The sequence below is a fragment of the Streptopelia decaocto genome (assembly GCF_964273445.1).
Source record: "Streptopelia decaocto genome assembly, chromosome: 1".
Taxonomy (NCBI): domain Eukaryota; kingdom Metazoa; phylum Chordata; class Aves; order Columbiformes; family Columbidae; genus Streptopelia; species Streptopelia decaocto.
This window is the reverse complement of record NC_138663.1, coordinates 55,956,032-55,975,869: the sequence shown is the minus strand read 5'-3', so window position 1 is coordinate 55,975,869 and position 19,838 is coordinate 55,956,032. Positions and strand designations below refer to the sequence as shown.

Sequence of the window (19,838 nt, the reverse complement as noted above, 5' to 3'; positions counted from 1 at the left end):
CTTTTATTTCAGACAGAAAGGATTTTCTTTATTTTGAAATATTATTTATTTTTAAATGACATTCAGTTATGGAGTTGTCTTAAACACTTCAAAGCTCTGCAACAGTGTTTGAAGAAAAAAAAAATCATCAGCTTAAAAAACCATTCTGAATTCATTTGATACTGGCTTTGTAGAACCTGTTTTGAAGCTCTTTTTAATCTGAACTGTTTTCTTAGAAAAAGATGTAAACAGGACAGATCGAACAAATAAATTCTACGAAGGCGAAGATAATCCAGGATTGATTTTACTTCATGATATTTTGATGACCTATTGCATGTATGACTTCGACTTAGGTAAGTTTACGTTCCTCTGAATGTAAAAGGCTTTTTAGTTTCTGATCTGCAGCTTTGTTTATGTTAAGGCCTGTTAATACAATTGAACTTGTATTGATCACAATGCTCTTTGCAAATGTCAAGGCGTGTTTTAATAATGCAGACAACTTTGTTCAGTTTCTCATCCTATTTCTTCTGTTCTATCTGATGCTTATCACAAGCATCTGAATTCATGAGCTATGGTGGGCTTGAGAATTTAGTGGCAGTTTGTCTTCAATATAGGTCTACTGTTGGTGTGTGGGGTTTGTTTGCTTGTTTTAGAATTGAAGCAAGTTTTCAGAGTTTTGAATGAGTTTGGGTCTTCGGAGCTTGAATGTGCTACCATTTTTAAGACTGATATATCAATAAAAATGATAAACCATTTGCCCCAGCTGTAATTAAAGCTCAGCACACTGAACCAGCTGTTTGTAAACACGGGTATTCTTATGAATACTTTAAAAGCTGGTTCTGGAGGAGTACACTTAGCAGTCTGTCAAAAATTATGCTTCAGCGTATGCATCTGTTGCAGAAGGAAGAGTGTATAACATCTTACTTTAATCACAGTGTACACAAGATGACTAAGTCTTGGCTTCTGTTAACTGTCTTGGAAGGGAAGGAGGGAAAAAATACTTGTAGCTGCTTCCCCTGTCCACCACTGGCATGGCATTTGGCTGTTCTGTACCTGGGGTTTTTTTTGGTATTCTGTCTCAGGAAAGTGTTGGGATTTTGCAGGCAAAAAGTAGGAGCAAATCTTTAATTACTAGTAAACTCACTGTGGAGCCGTAGTACTAGTCAGCTTTTGTCCTTCTGTCATTGTCGAGGGTTTAGATTGCGGGGTGACAATAAAACCCTGGCAGATGTATTGTTAACCTCCTCTCCCACCCCTTCCCCCTTTTGCCCCTCCCTCTCCCCCCTTCTCCCTAAGGACAGGCGATCGGGAGGGACAGAAGGACAGAGAGAAGAGAGTTGGAAAAATTAAAAATGTTTTACTAATGCTACTAATAAGAATAGAGAATATAACACAAAATATACAAAACCAATCTTGAAAAGTCTCAGCAACTGCAGAGCCGGCACCTGAAGTCCTGGATTGGACTCTGCAGCCAACTGGAGCTGGATTCAGTCTCTCACTAGGCCTCAGTTCACAGGGACGACTAGCAAGGTCCTCTCCTAATGTCGGCCATAAGCAGAAGGGACAAAGAAGGCAAAAGGCAAAAAGGGACGAGATCCTCATGATCTCCCACTTTTATATGAAGTATTCACGTGAATGGAATGTTATACACAGTTGGTAGGTTTCTTGGTCACCAGTTTCTCATTGCCCCTCTTGCGAGATGTCTATCTATGCTTACCAATAACTTCGCATTCCATTGCTATGTTTACCAAAACATGTATCTGGTTCTCCAGGAAAATGCAGCTAATATGAAGGCTTTAGCTGACAGGCAAATTCACTAAAAGAGAAACTTGTTTTTTAACAAAACCAGGACAGTCATGTCTGTCGAGATACTTCATCTTTGGCTTGAAAAAGAAGGTGAAGACTAGAACTGATGGACATTGTTTAATCACGTAACTCTGTTCCAGACATCTTTCTATATGTCAGCCTGTCAACCTGCATTAACGCACAGTGATGTATAGGTGAAATTAAAGCGCATTGACCACCCACTCTGTTAAAAATTATGTAGATGCCTTAAATGTATGGATTGGGCAAGCCTTCTTTTTCATAAACAAGCAAGAATAATGGAAATGTTTGATATTGTATCTCTCCAGTGCTTCTAACCTACTCAAGCTTTGGTACAATGCAGCTCTTAATCCTTTGACAGCAACTGTAGAGAGATCTGAATAATGCCACTACCTGCCACATAGGGGAGGGGACAGAACAGCCTTTAATACAATATTTTTCGAAATGAATTCCTCAAGTCTGCAGTAATGACACTCGTTTTATTATTGAGAGACTTTTAAACTGTCTTGAACAGATTTTTTTCTGCATTTATTCTTAATGTGTGTATTCTGTATTAAATGTGTGGGGAATAAAACGTTTTTTCTTTTGACCTTTTAATTCTTAATTATTTTAATTATTGTTTTCTGTTCCTTGTTCCATTTTTCTTCTCACAGCTACTCCATATTTTCACAGTCATTGACTCCAATCCTCTTTTCAGTTATTCAGTTATAATTGCATTGTTAAGAAATGGAATTGGCCAAGCTTGAGTCTGAGAAATGTAATGTGTTGAACCAACCACTGATGATACAAATACATGTAAATCATGCTTTCCCTTTCTTAGGGAGGTCATCAGTAATAGGGCAGTAGATAAGCTGACTTGGGCATCAGTATTAAGGCAGTTGGAAGAGTTAGGAAGAAGGGGAGAAATGAGCTAGCCTTAAAAAAATCCTTGTCCTCTTAATTAGGCTGTTAATAACAAATAAGGAAGCTGGAAGAAACATTAAAAGGCTATAAAATTTTGAAAATGTTTTGTATACAACTAAAATTTTCAGCTTTTTGTAAAAATGATATGCTCTAAAAGTGGACATTTCATTCACCAGTTAAGTGTAGGTTTTTCTTAAGGCATGTGAATGCTTTTTAGGGCATATGAACTTGATTCATCATTTCTGGGCACAGAAACCTAAAGGTACTTGCTTGGATCGGGTCTGATCATGTGTTTCTTTCATGCTTCTCACAAGCAGTACATTACTGTTAATCCCCTTCTGCATTTTTGATAGGTAGTAGTGGTTTTTTGTTGTTGGCTGCTTGGTTACATAGATGGTCTTAGGCCTTAGTGTATTTAAAATACCATCCAAGCAGAACATTGCCTGCTTCCCTGAATACAGGAATCCTTAAAGCATATTTGGTGCCAGAAAAAGGAAATGTTAAGCGCAAAATTTTCTTCCTAAAAGCTATTGCACCATATGTTTGCCCGGTATTGAAAATCAACATCTCTTCTGCAAATCTATTTGAAAAGAAAATCTTCAGTTGTGGGGGAAAAAGTGGGAAGACATTTAAAAGATTTAAAATGTATGGAACAAAGGAACCAATTACAGATGGAGTGGAGAATAAATATAAGTCTGTATTTGTGATAGTGCAAGGGATATATTTAATCTTCTTAAAAATATCAATATGTGCTTCTGAGCTCTAAATGGGAACTTTTTTTACTAAAAATCTATTCTGCTGTCAGCTCAGTTTGAATGTATTTCAACAACTACAAAAACAATGCATTTGTTTTATGTTTTCTTTAGGTTGGCAGAAACTGCTGCTAAATCTTTTTAGAGCTGCTAGATGTTGTTTATTATTAATACAGAAATGTCTTTACTGGTGGTTGAGTTGGAAAGTTATACTATCTGTATAAACTTGGAATGCAAACATTCATTTCACTCAGTCATTCAATGCGTTTGAAAAGTTACTGTTGAACTGCTGGGTTTAACTAAATCCTGTTTGCTTTTTTCTCCCCCTGCCCCCTTTTTCTTCATGAAGGTTACGTCCAGGGGATGAGTGACTTGCTGTCACCTGTCTTGTATGTCATGGAGAATGAAGTAGATGCCTTTTGGTGCTTTGTATCGTACATGGAACAAATGGTAAAATAAGGCCGACATAAACATATAAGCTATGGATAGCATTTGGGCTTAATACAAATTTCACTGGGTTTTTGTCAAATTTTTTTAAAGCAGTCCTGTTATGTATTAAGTCAATGTGTTGCTTTGTTTTTTTCTGATTGACGCAGGTTATGGTGGGTTTTTTATACTATTACTGTGCAATACAGTAAAATTAAGCTCCGTGGAAATTCCAAAGTATAATAACTCAGACGCATCACAGACAAATTTGTATCAATCAGGAGTCCTCTAGCCGGATTTTGTTCAAGATAATGGTTCCCCATAATACTTACCTTTTGGCGTTTATTAAATGCAACTTAGACTTTCCACAAACCAAAGCTTTTATGAATTGTGCATATGGTGAAACAACATGTGACTGGTATGATGATAATAATAATAATAATAATAATAAGTTGTCTTTTTGTTTGAGTGGTACTGCTTAGAGGTACAGACCATAGGCTGATTTAAAATATTATTTATTACATACAAAAGCATTATGAAAGAAACGCAGTTCACTGCTTCAGTTAAACCTTTCAGTAAAAAGGCAGACATTTTCATTAGATAGACGTATAATTAAATATCCATATGTTAAATACCTAAAGGATGAGGACCACTGTTGCAATAACAAAAGGGTTTTTTTAATTAAAATTAGCTGTAAATCTCAAAATTGTCATTGAGTTAATAAAAATGACAGTGCTAATATTTTATTCCATCCAGCATCAGAATTTTGAAGAACAGATGCAGGGTATGAAGACACAACTAATTCAGCTGAGTACTTTGCTTCGCTTACTAGACAGTGGATTTTGCAGTTACTTAGGTAGGTGTAATATTTGTGCACAATAACTAAAACAACTTGCTGTGTTCCATGTGCATTGATACCCTTACCAGTCTTTAACCGTAATTCCAATAGTAGTAATATGTGAATACAGGACTTGTAAATTAATAATGCCTGAAAGATTTCAATAATTGCTCAATGCTTATTGAAAAACAGGGTCATCCTGTTACTGCTTTTAAATATATGCCATCCTCTGGCAAATCTCTTTCATTCTAAAAAGGGTTTACCATCTTAAAAATCAGTGGTTTGATTGTGTATGTGTAAAGTGTGTTGTTCCTCCTACCCACCCAGTGTTGTCTTAACAAAATTTGGTGTTTATGAAATGTAACACTCTTATTCCTAGAATCTCAAGACTCAGGCTACCTTTATTTTTGCTTCCGATGGCTTCTTATCAGATTTAAAAGGGAATTCAGCTTTCAAGATATACTTCGACTTTGGGAGGTAAGAAGATATTTCATCACACAAATTCCAGCAGTCTTTGGACTTTAGAACAAAAGGCATAGAGCATGCTACGAAGTGGCTAATACTGTAATATGTATATGAGTATTTTTAAAAACTGATTCAGTGCAATGAGGTGAGGACATATTAAAATCATCGAATGGTTTGGGTTGGAAGGGACCTTCAAAGGTCATCTAGTCCAACCCCCTACCATGAGCAGGGACATCTTCAACTAGATCAGGTTACTCAGAACCCTGTCCAGCCCAACCTTGAATGTCTCCAGGGATGGGGCATCTACTACCTCTCTGGGCAACCTGTGCCAGTGTTTCGCCACCCTCAGTGTAAAACATTTCTTCTTCATGTCTAGCCTGAATCTTCCCTGTTGTGGTTTAAAACCATTACCCCTTGTTCTGTTGCAACAGGCCCTGCTAAAAAGTCTGTCCCCATCTTTCTCATAGGCCCTGAAAGGCCACAATAAGGTCTCTCCAGAGCCTTCTCTTCTCCAGGCTGAACAACCCCAACTCTTTCAGCCTGTTCTCATAGCAGAGCTGTTCCAGCCTTCTGATCATTTCTGTGGTCTCTTCTGGCCCCTCTCCAACAGATCCATGTCTTTCCTGTGCTGAGGGCTCCAGAGCTGGATGCAGGACCCCAGGTGGGGTCTGACCAGATGGGAGCAGAGGGGCAGAATCACCTCCCTTGACCTGCTGGCCACGCTGCTTTGATGCAGCCAAAGATACAACTGGCCTTCTGGCCTGCAAGTGCACATCGCTGGCTCGTGTCCAATCTTTCATCCACCAGTACCCCCAAGTCATCCTCCACAGGGCTGCTCTCAATCCCTTCATCCCCCTGCCTGTATTGATACCAGCGGTTGCCCCAACCCAGGTGCAGGACCTTCCACTTGGCCTTGTTGAACCTCATGAGGTTCACATGGGCCCACTTCTCAAGCTTGTCTGGGTTGCTCTGGATGGCATCCTGTCCCTCAGGTGTGTCAACTGCACCACTCAGCTTGGTGTCATCCACAAACTTACTGAGGGTGCACGTGAACCCATTGCCCCTAAGGGACACCACCTGTTACTGGTGTCCATCCAGTCATTGTGCCATTGACTGCTACTCTCTGGGTGACTACATCAGCCAATGACCTCAGGCCTCTGGGATGCATATCATGAAGCATATGTTATGTCTTTTTAGCCAAAACATGAACTTGGGAAGTTAATGAAAAATACTTATAAGAGCTGGTGGGGATAAATTGGCTTTTTCAAAAAGGTTTGTACAGGTTCTTTTTTGATTTGGACAGATGAAGCTCTCAAGTGTAAGTGGTTAAGTGGAGACTATCAGTGAATTTTTAATGTAAAAGAGTCTATGCCAAAAGAAATAACGTGTGTGTGTGTGTCTGATTAGTTCCTTCATATTAGTAGTACTTCATAGATTTATTGGAATGAAGCACTGGCAACGTATTTTTTGTGTTAGCCAAAACCACTAAGAGGATGATGTCAAAAGATCCAGTTAATCTTGATGATAAGGCTCAGGGTGTCAAATAACATAATGCAAAACATCGAAATGTGGAAGTTCTGATAATTCCAGGTTAATGAGATCTTAGGTGATCTTGGGATCAGATGGAGTAATTAAGATGAACTAATATTTTTGTTGAACGCTCTTTCATTCTTTGTTCCAAGAAGATTGAGAAGTGTGTCAACGCTACAGGTTTATTGTCTAAGATGCATTTAACAAGAGCACAGTAGCCACTGAAAACTCCCAAACAAGAGAATAAATGTTCAGATGAATGGAAGGAGTATTTTGTAGGACATAGCATCATATAGAGTTGTGCTGGGGAACAGAAGGTTAATGAAAAGAACAGGACTGAGATGCATAAAATTTATACTATAATGAAAACCAATGTTGTTTGTGGTATAATGAAAAATAATGTTGATGCTTTTATTCACTTTTTCCACTAATGAAAAAGGAGTCACATAAAGAGGAGGACCAGTATTTAAAATTGTCCAAAGTAAATATATTTTAGCTTTTTATCATCACTTGGTGGAATTTACTATCATAGAGTGTTGAGGTGGTATTTTAACTGAAGAGGACTACAAAGTTTATGAATAACATTCATAAATAAGGGAACCAAAATATATAAAACCAAAATAATTATCTTATTTCAAGGTATAAATGATAATGATTTTTGGGAAAAAAATCACCCTTTTTTTTTTTTCCCCCGTAGTGTTATCTTCACAGTACTTTTTTAAAGACTAATTTTTCTTTTTAAATTGATGACAACAATATTTGTATTCATAGCTTATAATCCCAGGCTAGCATGTTTTTATCACCTCTGCTTTAATGCATGTATACGTGTGCATACAGAAAAGAAATGCACTATATTTCTAACTCCTAAGTATATTTTTTCTGTCTTAGGAAGATGAGGGAAACCTACTGATATATGATAGTCTTGTAGGTTCCTTCCAACACATCATAATGCATGTTTACTGCAAGTATTCAATTTCTTTCCTAGGAGATATGGAATGGGAAAGGGGATATTTAGTTCTCTTTTTAAAAACAAACTAATTAAGGCATTATGTTTTATGTGAAGGCTAGTGTCACCTTTGTCACAGTTGAAGTTCAGCTTACAATACTGTTTTGTTTTGTTTTTTTCTGTACATACCTATGCAGCTTCAATGGTATCGGTGGAGTGTGTATGTGGGATTTACAAGAGCAGGCTGTAGGCACAGGAGACAGTTTTCCCCTTTGTAATCAGTAGAGAGAAATGAACTGCCTTTAGGATGTTTCAGTCTGAGCAAAATTTGTCTGCTGTTTTGTAATCCTTTGTTGGAAGGATGATCTGGAAAATTACAGGCCTGTCAGTCTGACCTCGGTGCCAGGGAAGGTCCTGTAACAGATCATCCTGAGTGACATCACGTGTCACATGTGTGACAAACAAACTATTAAGCCCAGTCATCATGGGTTTATGGAAGGCAGGTCCTGCTTGACCAACCTTCTATGACAAGGTGACCCACCTAGTGGATGAGGTGAAAGGCTGTGGATGTTGTGTATTTAGACTTCAGTAAAGCCTCTGACACCGTATCCCACAGCATTCTCCTGGAGAAGCTGGCAGCTCATGGCCTGGATGGGTGTACTCTGTGATGGATAAAGAACTGGCTGGAGGGCCTGGCCCAAAGAGCTGTGGTGAACAGAGCCAAATCCAGTTGGTGGCTGGTCATGAGTGGTGTTCCCCATGGCTTAGTATTGGGGCCAGTTCTGTTTAACCACTTTATTAATGATCTGGGTGTGGGGATTGAGTGTACCCTCAGTAAGTGTACAGGCAACACCAAATTGGGTGGGAGTGTTGATCTGCTGAAGGGTTGGAGGGCTCTTCAGAGGGATCTGGAACAACTGGCTTTGTTTGGCTGAGGCCAATTGTATGAGGTTCAACAAGGCCAGGTCCTGCACTTGGGTCACAACAACCCCAGGCAGTGCTACAGGCTCGGGGAAGAGTGGTTGGAAAGCTGCCTGGCAAAGAGGGATCTGGGGGTGTTGATTGACAGCCAGCTGAATATGAGCCAGCAGTGTGCCTAGGTGGCCAGAATGGCCAACAGCATCCTGGTTTGTATCAGGACTAGGGAAGTGATCATCCTCCTGTACTCAGCACTGGTGAGGCCCTACCTCAAATCCTGTGTTCAGTTTTGGGCCCCTCGCTACAAGAAAGACATTGAGATGCTAGAGGGAGTGCAGAGGAGGATGATGAAGCTGATGAGGGGTCTGGAGCACAAGTCTGATGAGGAGCAGCTGAGGGAACTGGGGCTGTTTAGCCTGGAGAAAAGGAGGCTGGGGGGAGACCTTATCAGTATCTACAAGTACCTGAAAGGAGGTTGTAGCCTGGAGAGTGTTGGTCTCTTCTCCCAAGTAGCAAGTGATAGGACAAGAGGAAATGGCCTCAGGTTGTGCCAGGGAAAGTTTAGATTGGATATTAGGAAACATTTCTTTTTGGAAAGGTTTGTAAAGCACTGGAACAGGCTGCCCAGGGAAGTGGTGGAGGTGTTTAAAAGACTTAGAGATGAAGCTCTTAGGGACATGGTTTAGTGCTAGTTTTAGGTTATGGTTGGACTTGATGATCTTAAGGATCTTTTCCAACCAAAGTGATTCTGTGATTGAGGGAACCCATTTGAAGGTGATGTGATATATTTACTTGCAGAGGGTGAGATGGAAAGAAGGGGAAGTACCATCTGAGATTTCACTCCCAGATTCCAGAATTCTGGGGCTTTTTGCTGCCCAATCTCTGAATTTCAGGGAGTTCTTTTGGATCTCCATTTCTGTCCTCTGAGTTGCCTGAACCATTAAGGTAACATCGAATGCTTTTTCTATTCTCCCACTGCCTTCATAACTTCTAGTGTTTTATCTCAAAAAAAAAAGAAAAAAGAATATTCTTCACCAGATTGAGATTCACCTTAGAGATAGGTTATACCAGTCCCCATCAGCTGGAGTAGAGGCCAAAACCAAGCCCTCCCACCTACTGAGCAAGAGCCGTAATACTGGAACAGGCTGCCCAGGAAAGTGGTCGAGTCACCGTCCCTGGAGGTGTTTAAAATGTGTTTAGACAAGGTACTTAGGGACATGGTTTAGTGCTAGAGTCAGGTTATGGTTGGATTCGATGACCCCGAGGGTCTCTTCCAACCAAAATGATTCTATGATTCTATAATCAGATTGTGGTAGAACATGTGGGTGGTCATATCCTCAGTACGTGGTACGGCAGGGTGTGCTTGGCAATGCATGTGCTAGAGAGGTGGTGTTACACCTTGCATGGATAAGTTGAGACACATTTGCAATGCTATATGCATTATTTGCAATGCTATATGCAACACCTTTATTACAGAAATATGAATGCAGAGTAATTTATGCAAACAATTATTTGTTTCTTTCCTGTTTTTTTGTTGTCAAAACTGTTCTCCAGCTTTCTGCCCACCTCGCACATTCTCTTCAAATACATTTTATTATTTTTTAATTTTTTTTTAGGATTTGACTCTCATGAACATGCTAAAATACTGAGGTTGCACATTTCAGTCACAGTAAACTGAAGATTTATTATCTATGGCCTCCATGGGACCAAGTCCCAACATGTGAGAAAGTAACACCCACCCACCCTCAACACCGGTGTCTACATGTATTTGGGCTCTTGTAGTGAGGGGATCGGGAGCAACTTTAGCACCTTATTTGATAACCATTAGGACCTTTTGGAGGGATTGCTGAGCATGATATGCTTCTACCAATTCACAGTTAATGCAGACACACTAACTCACACAAATAATTACTTAGGTTTAGTTACTTCTGTGTAATTTTGAGTAGGAGAATTTCACATGAGCTGAGGCAGAGCACATGCATGCACAAGACTGCAGGCTTAGGCAGCTCACTAGCATTAGGGTGGAGAACCTGGTAGACACAGGAGTCATGAAGAATCAGATTAGCACTTGGTGACTCATAGTCGCAGTTGTCACTAGTTGGCTAAAAGAAATATTTCAAATAATTGCACAAATACTTGCCTTCAAAAATAACTTATTGTTTTTTAAGCCACTTAACTTACTTATTTTCCAAGAACTGCCTTTCTTTTCAGACGAAAAGCGTAAGCATTTCAAAAGTTATTTTCATATTTTAACAGGTCATGTGGACAGAATTGCCATGCCAGAATTTTCATCTTCTCCTTTGTTGTGCTATCTTGGAATCTGAAAAACAGCAAATAATGGACAAGCACTATGGCTTTAATGAAATATTAAAGGTACTGAGTTCTTATGCATTATTCAAATATTAATTAACTTTTTGGAGTTAACGCAATATGCTTGTATTTCATGTTGGGGAGGAGGAAAGGGTGTATGCAATCTTGTGAAGGGTTAAACGCGAACTGAATGTCTGTGCTTCGTGTTTTCAAAATGGTTTATTTGATGTCTGTGTTTACTGATAAGATCATTAACAAAAGAAAAACTGTTCTCCCACTTAGACTGCTGCTTACTGTGATCTTAGTTTTTGATTTTTATTCTGTAATCTTATTTGTTATCTCTTTGAAAATGTGAGCTGGGAGTACCTAGGAGGGCTAGATAATTTGGCACATTTAGAAGTATCATGGATTCCTCTTGCAGGTCTTGAATACTGGTGAAAGCCAGCTGTTGCATGCTACAGCGTTTACTACTGATTTATCAAAGCAAATCGAATATGTTTAGCACTTCATAGCTTAAGGGGCAAGTTTATAAGGTGACACTTATTAGCAGTGCAGTGTAGTATTAGTGCATTTTACAATTAAGTGTATTTACTATTTATCGTGCTTACTATTCTTTCTGAATATATTTTTAGCATATTAATGAACTGTCTATGAAAATTGATGTGGAATATATACTCTGCAAAGCAGAAGCAATTTCTATGCAGATGATGAATTGCAAGGTAAAGATATTTTGAATATATTTACTGAGAGCTTTAATAGACAGTAAAAGTATGTAGTTGGCTGAAATTATACGTATATTAATATGAGTTGCGACATAACTAAATGCCTGGGTATTATAAAGAATATGCTATATCTATACAGCACCTGTATTCTAACAGTCTGTAAGCAAGAGTGATTATTTTTATAGAGTAATATTGTTCAGTGGTGCAAAGCTGGATTGTACCTTTTGTTGTGATTTCTTAGCTCTTACTAGAGAGCCTCAGTTCAAGTAATTTGTTCAGTGTGCCTGAGAAGGATTGAGGTGAAAGGTGCATTGCACTGAAAGCGTGTGAGACTTATTAGACAGAAACTAATGGTTCACTCAACAAAATTAATTTCAATAACATGAAATGTAATTATAATAGTTGTTTAGACTTTTATTTTTGCAGTGAAGATGATATTGTTATTCAGGAAGTGATACATGAGCCTGCCCTCTTGGCTGTCTTTTCAAAAAGCAGATACAGAAAACGGTAACTTTAATGGAACTAATGCTGAGAGATGCTTTCAGTACAGCTAAATTCAAATGAATGATTACTTACTGGGGATGGGAGATGGAGCATGGGGAACCTTGTTGTTAACTTTTTTTCATTTTATTACTGTGACTTTTAATATTCCCCCTGCATCTGTCTTCCTTTCTAGGAATTGCCTCAAGCAGTCAGTGAGATCCTGGGGATAGAAAACAGTTCTGTAACACCAGATTCAGATAATGGAGAGGATGAAAGTGCAGCTGTGTTGAGTTGTCCTACGTCATTGTATCAGAGTGTCTCAACACCTGTAACTGCTGCCAATGGAACAACAGACAGCACTCAACAGATGTCTGAGACACAGAGCTGAACACCTGTGTAATTACAGCTGGTTAAATTGAAGAAAGACTTTTACTGAGCACGTTTTTTTTTCAAGCACTTGAGAGATGGATATTTAAATTTGGTGTTGATTAAGCTTTAAGGTTGGAAAGAAAATCTGTACTGTAATGCTCTTGCATTAAAGCTTTACAACATGACTCAACTATTTTTGTAGTTTCTTCTACCAAAATAGCCTTTTGTTTTCAATAACATTCCTTAATATTTTTGTAGCCAAGTGCATTTTCTTTTTGCTGGTGAACTGGAAGTGGATGGTGATTAAGAAAGAATTTGAAAATAATGCATTTGCTGAGCTTTCACATGTATTGATGTAAGACAGTGTGAGCTCTTTGATTTGAGCAGATTCACAAAAGGCCAGCTGAAGCTGCTGTACAACATTTTCAAGCTGAAAAGATGCTGATGTGTTAAAGAAGGATTGTTTTGTAAATGAATGGGTTTTCCCTATCTCAAATGTTTACAAAAATACTTCTATGTATTTGTTGCTGGTTGAATGTAGATTTGAAATGGACATTCATACTTACACAAGTTAATGTCCAAATACTGAATTTTGTGTAACACGGAGTGGATGAACAGTATATTTTTACATTAACATATCTTCACTTTATATATGCATATATATATTTACACACATACACACACTATATACACAAATGTTTGTGAATACTAAAAGGATAGTCATATTTTCAATATCTGAGTAAACTTGACTGTTTGTTCATATGAATCAGTTTGACCAAATTAATGCACAGCTCCAACTTGGGCTCTTTTTCGAAACTTTTCTAACTGAAGGTAACTTTCATGTGAATACATTCAGTCCTACACTTGAGGTAGTTTTGCAATTGATTTCTTGCAAACTTTACTGATATTTATCTTTGCTAATATATTAACTGATCAATTAACTACTTACACTGTTTATATGACAAGATTATTTGGAGAACTAATAAGCAGGTTATAAAGAAATAAACCACAAACCAAAACAGGAATCACAATTCACATTAATGCATTTTTTGTATATGCAAAAGGCAGTGTGAGTTTATTCCATGCCATGCTGATGTCCTTTGACGTTATGTGAAATTTAACAGAACCGATTAAGTGTATTCATTATTTGGTAACTATTGTACATATATAAAATAAAAATCAAAGCTGATTTAGTGTTTTTAATTAAATAATATTTAGAGAAAAAAATCTAGTTGTGTGGTGGTTGATATAAGAACATGAGATAGAGGGGCTAGCTAACAATGCTTAGTCCATCGATATTATATATTTTGTGAGTAATGAAGAGCAGTGGGAATACTTTTTTATTACAGAGTGGAACATACTTTTCTTCTCTAAGCTGTTGATTTGTGGCGTGAGGTGAGCTTTCTTTTCTGGAGCAGCTTACTTTTACAAACGTTATTTGTGACATCTAAAGCAAATACAAGTAATACCAAAAGCCTTTAATAGATAAATCAAGTTGTTGCAATAATTTGAGACCTGATTAAACTTCTCTCACCAGTTGTGAACGAACACTGGAGAGCTGAATCAGTATAGATTTTGTTTTTAATATCGTCAATGTGCTATCTCTCATCAGTTAATAAAATGTCTTATGTGGTGCAAATCAAGGGTTCACAGCTCGGCGTATCTGCAGCCTTTCATTTCCTGTCCAGGAAATGATGGTGAAGCATCTTGCTTTTGTTCACTGTTGAGCTTCGTGCTTTTTGGCAGTTCGTTTAATGTGGCGTAGAATACAAAAAGGCATTAGAACTTACATAATCAACACTTTGGTTCAAATATACTAACCAAGTTAGTTTCAGTGGTTTTGGAGCACCTAGTTTGAAGTATACATGCAAAATCTTTTTGTCAAAAATTACATTAAAATGAAACTGTGGAAGGCGGGGAGGGAGGGAGGTGTTTGAAACAGAGAAATGCAACAGGCAAGTCTGTCAACTAACTATGGATGGTTTGGAGTTATTCAGGATATGCACCCACAAAAATTATATGAAACCTATTAAGATCTAGAAGAAAATAATAATTGACCATGAATATTCAAATATATAGGAAATGCCTTTTTAAGTGAAATTCTGTAATTTCTTAGAATTACAGCTATGACTGCTAAGAAATACTTTTAGCCTTTAAAGTTTGCCTTTTTGGGTATGATTGTTGATCTTTTCCCTTTGTATTAAGCACTCAGATGTCAAAGATGAGAAGGTTGCTCTTTAAATTAACAGTGAGCAGCTGCTGAGCTGCTGAGAAGGCTCGGAGTAGGCAGGCTTGCTCTGCTCCCCTACAGTAAGATCAAATGCCTCTTGCAGGGTTCAGTACCTCTAGTTTCTTTCCAGCTGACAGGCAGCCTTGCAAAGAATTGTGATCAAGAAGGAACCTCATCCTCTACCAAGCTGTTCCTGATTTTTAGGGATGGATTTAGCCTAAGCTGAGACTACAAACACTGCGAGAGGTCTTAATAAGAATCATGACGGCTGAAAAAATGCCATGGGTTAGAGGTTCATCTGTTTCTTCTGTAGAGGAATGATTTAGATTACTTAGCATTAACAAATATGAATCAACTATAAAAGAGACAATACCTGTTTAGTTCCTGCAAACCTGTTTTGGTTTTTTTTAATGCTTGACTTGAAAATAATTACCTTTTGGAGGCAAGTATTTAAAACTCATACTTTTCAATCGTAGCAGTATTCCAGTGCTATCTGTTGCAAGGTAAAAATTAAATTTATGTAGGAGTTTCCTGAAGAGAGATTTTTGTTATTTTGCCTGTTTGGGCAATTTTATTTGTTAGAAAGTATGTTCTTGAGGGCTTTTTCTTCCCTTTGAGGGCAAGAGGATAACTTACAAAAAGGAGACTAGGCTGAAGCTTCTTGGACATTTGGACCAATGTGAATGTTTATAGAATCGTTGTGATGCTGGGAGGTCAAAAACTATAAAAGGATGATACTAAGTTGCCCATAGTAATCACTTAATGCTTCAGTTTTATTAAGTACACTTAGAAAACGTGTGCCTGTCCTGGTCACCCCTAATACCTGGTTTGCACCCAGTGAACATTGGAACCAGTGGCCTTAAAGCCCATGTCAGGAGTGGAGGATTTGTATTCATCGTTGTGTGTAATCTTCCTAAAGAATATAAAGGTTAACATATATGCTGTAACAGGTCCTGATTGCTTTAAGAACCAGATGTGGAAATACAGTGATGTTGATTGTATTAGCAATGTTTCTGTTTTGATCTGTAGTTTAACTAAAATTAGGGTACTCAACAAGCCCAGTTTTGTCACTAACAAGTTTTTTATTAAAACTTCTGCATCTTTTGAGTAGACAAATTTAAGATGCTGATGGTGTCTCTTCAATTATTCTCTCTAGTTTTTCCTCACATATTATACTCTACAAAATACTTTGGCTCCATTCAGCCAAAGCAGTGAGGAATCAGATCCCTCACTACTTTCAAATATATTCTTGAGCACCAAATTAAAGCTCCATTGCTGAAACTTTTCAGAAAGCCATAAAAAGTATTCTAGCTTCCACTTTTTGATATAGTGTTTTAGTTCAAAATAAGTGAGGCACTTTTCCCTCACTTCTCTAAATAATTTTTTGTTCCAAGACTCTTGCATAACTTGAAAAAAAGATTTTATTGTAAAAGATTCAGTATCCTGGTGTGATGCGAATGAAGTCTTACCAAGTTTGAGATAGAATTTCTGTAGGTCAAATCTATGTTTTCCTCAAATTGTTCCTTGTTAAGACAACAGAAATGTCAATGCTGAAGAGGTTAGTGAAATTTTAAAAGTGCATCTGAGAATTGATTCACATGACAAATGTGATTGGAAAAAGGTGTCTAAGTGGGCTGTGTGCAGGGATAATCATTTGTGTAGGAAATGTGTTAACTGTTCCTCAGATGCCATTTTAGTCAGTATTCTTGTTTAGATGCAACTTAAGAGCGCAGTTTGGTCCGTGGCCTGTAGAAAAGTGTTGGTAACACTATTTTGTCTGTGACTGGCTAAATATTTCAATATGTTTTTCAAATCTGTTGCCTGTTTTCTGAACACTTCTAGTCAGTGGCTGGTACTGTCTACATCTGTGGTGAAAGTATCGTGGCAGGGAGGTCAGTCCATGTTCTTAGGGGAGAAACTCCATGAGCTGCTCTATGGTGGCTGGGATTAAAGCAGGAAATCCTAACCCTTGATTCTTAACATACATTTATGTACCTATATCTAGCTCAATAGTTTACATCACTGTATATGAGCATTGAAAAGGTGATAGGAGACACAGAGACATAACTGAACACTTAACAGCCAGATCTCACACATGTGTGCTATTATATTTGATTTAAAGATGCTTTCAAATGATTTTTTATGGTGTTAAAAGATGATTGTGCTTCATGCTTAGTGGGACTTCATAATGTCTGCTATTCAATTAAGTTATTGCAGTGCAGGCCTCATATAAATTAAGATTGCATTTCATTTTTCATTGAAGTGGGGATTTTAATCTTAAACATTTTTAAAGCATGTGTGCTGTTTTTTCATGTTGAATCACTATATCTTTGGCACAAATTCAATTTTCTAGTGAACTGCAAACAAAAATATGTTGTAGGATGTCACTTTTTGCCTCATCCAAGATGAATTTCACAGCTGAATCAAATATATATTTCAATCTGTCCATGTAATTCAAATAAATGAAGCCTTCTAGATGGGTTATGTTTTGAAGGAATTCGATTATAGTATATATTTTGATTATACAGGCTATGTGTACCCTACCTGAACATTAGTTCTTGGACTGTTTCCACATATATATCTTGTTATTAACCAACTAACAGCAGAGCCCCATTGTGCAGAGCTTATTATTTTGCCCAGGCTAGCAGTTCAGCAAAGGGTGGTCACTTGTTTCTGTGTGTGGTGTGGTTGACCCCAGCCAGCAGCCAAGCACCGCCCGGCCTCTCACCCACCACCCTCTCCCCTGGGATGTGGAGAAAACAGAAGGAATCACAGAATGTCAGGGATCGGAAGGGATCTCAAAAGATCATCTAGTCCAATCCCGCCGCTGGAGCAGGAACATCTAGATGAGGTTACACAGGAATGTGTCCAGGCACGTTTTGAATGTCTCCAGAGAAGGAGACTCCACAACCCTTCTGGGCAGCCTGTTCCAGTGCTCTGTCACCCTCACTGAGAGGAAGTTTCTTCTCAAATTTAAGTGGAACCTCTTGTGTTCCAGTTTGTACCCATTACCCCTTGTCCTATCATTGGCTGTCACTGAGAAAAGCCTAGCTCCATCCTCATGACACTCACCCTTTATATATTTGTAAATATTAATCAGGTCACCCCTCAGTCTCCTCTTCTCCAAACTAAAGAGACCCAGCTCCCTCAGCCTTTCCTCATAAGGGAGCTTCTCCACTCCCTTAATCATCTTTGTTGCCCTGCACTGGACTCTCTCCAGCAGTTCCCTGTCCTTCTTGAACTGAGGGGCCCAGAACTGGACACAATATTCCAGATGTGGTCTCATCAGGGCAGAGTAGAGGGGCAGGAGAACCTCTCTCGACCTACTAACCACCCCCCTTCTAATACACCCCAGGTACCATTGGCCTTCCCGGCCACAAGGGCACAGTGCTGGCTCATGGTCATCCTGCTGTCCACCGGAACCCCCAGGTCCCTTTCCCCTACGCTGCTCTCTAATAGGTCATTCCCCAGCTTATACTGGAAAATAGAAGAAAGCAAGAAGGCTCGTGGACTGAGACAATGACAATTTAACAGGGAAAGCAAATGCTGCTCCTGCAAGCAAAGCACGGATTTTCGTCACTGCTGCCCATCGGCAGGTGGATGTCCAGGCCCTTCCTGGAAAGCAAGGGTTCCTTGGAAAGATAAACACCACCACCACCATGAGTGTCCTTGCTTCCTCCTCCTCTCCCTGAGCTGTTACTGCTGTGGCGTGTGGTGTGGAATACCCCTCTGGGCAGTTTGGGTCAGCTGCTCTGGCTGTGTCCCCTCTCAACCTCTTGCCCACCCCCCGGGGAAGAAGTGAGAAAGGTCCAGTGCTGTGCAGGGAGGGTTCAGCAGCAGCCAAAACACCCATGTGTCATCTACGCTGCTCCAGGCACAAACCATACAGGCTGCGATGAGGAAAGTTAACTCCATCCCAGCCTGACCCTGTTTGGTGTGATGAGAGCCATTCTTAATGGCGTCTGAGATCATGATAGAAATAAATTAAACCTTCATATTGAAGATGACACTTTTAAACTGCCCATTTAGACCTTACACAAAAAAATACTTGTATTATATAAGCAACTTATATTCAGCTGTTCTGTTGGTTGTCATAATCGATGAGATGCAACAGCAGAGACTCTTCTAAAACACTCTTCATGTATTAATTGGTCCAGATGTCCTTTAGGTTACATGGGTTCATGCCAGCTTTCTGCATTAGCCTTGGAGGGCTTCCACACACTCTTCTGGTTTTACTGTTAAAGTAACTTATGAAGGAGACCAAGGAAGTCTTTGAAGTCCAGATATTTGGGCTCAGGAACTTGATAATTTTTAAAACAACAAAATAGTACAACTACTGCTACCAAAAGTGGCACTGCTGATTCTTTGTTCTCTGCCCTGTGCTGCTATACTTTTTACGCTGGTGTGATTAATTTGTGCAATGTCTGGTGAACCACATAAAGGAGCTGACAAATTTAAGACTTAACCAGTCCTTCTAGCCAGAGCAATCATACCACAAATTTTTGTCACTATGAGGTATGTACTTGAGTGTAAACATACAGAAAGTTTGTTAAAATTAGAGATTTCCAATATTGGAAGATACTTTTAAAAGCTCGTGAATAATAAACTAGCTAGACTGCCTCCTGTTGGAAGGCATGTTCGTCTTCTGCCAGATGCTTGTCTAATCCCTTTGGAGAACACCTTTGCAGATCCTGCAGTCTGTGGTATAGGCACTTTTGAGGTGTTGGTGGACTTCCAGGGCAGACTGAATGGTCACCCACAGCTGGTGATTTTCTGTAACTTCCGAGTCCCGTCATAAGAGCTCTTTCTTCTCTTGTAATTGTGCAACTGGTTGCCTATAAGTAGGCACTGCCACAATCTGCTTAAATTTTGGAATGGTTACAGCATCTCTGAGGTAGGTACAGTCTGGGAATTTAGGGGTGGTCTCTACACGGACATATAGGTTATTATTAAATCGTTTACAAGTGAGGGTAGGTACTTGTGGATCTCCTGTTCTCTGTACCCTGCCATTTAACAGTGAACCCACCCCTTTGTCCAATCTATTAGTTTCATCTGGACTTGGTTTCCTTATCTGTCTTGTGAGAATGTTATAAGAGACCACATCAGATGCTTTGCTACCACCAAGATGAATGGCATGTATTAT

General features: G+C 38.9%; 1 protein-coding gene across 1 annotated transcript in view; it reads left to right on the top strand.

The window, feature by feature from the left end:
* TBC1D15 (TBC1 domain family member 15) overlaps window positions 1-12,650 on the top strand; it is a 36,465-nt gene extending 23,815 nt beyond the window's left edge. The window contains exons 11-17 of the mRNA XM_082073903.1: window positions 216-332; window positions 3,808-3,908; window positions 4,641-4,740; window positions 5,102-5,199; window positions 10,838-10,954; window positions 11,524-11,610; window positions 12,290-12,650. Coding sequence (XP_081930029.1) covers window positions 216-332; window positions 3,808-3,908; window positions 4,641-4,740; window positions 5,102-5,199; window positions 10,838-10,954; window positions 11,524-11,610; window positions 12,290-12,484 — 815 coding nt within the window. The 3' untranslated portion in view covers window positions 12,485-12,650. The remainder of the gene's footprint in view (window positions 1-215; window positions 333-3,807; window positions 3,909-4,640; window positions 4,741-5,101; window positions 5,200-10,837; window positions 10,955-11,523; window positions 11,611-12,289) is intronic.
* Window positions 12,651-19,838: the final 7,188 nt, after the last annotated feature.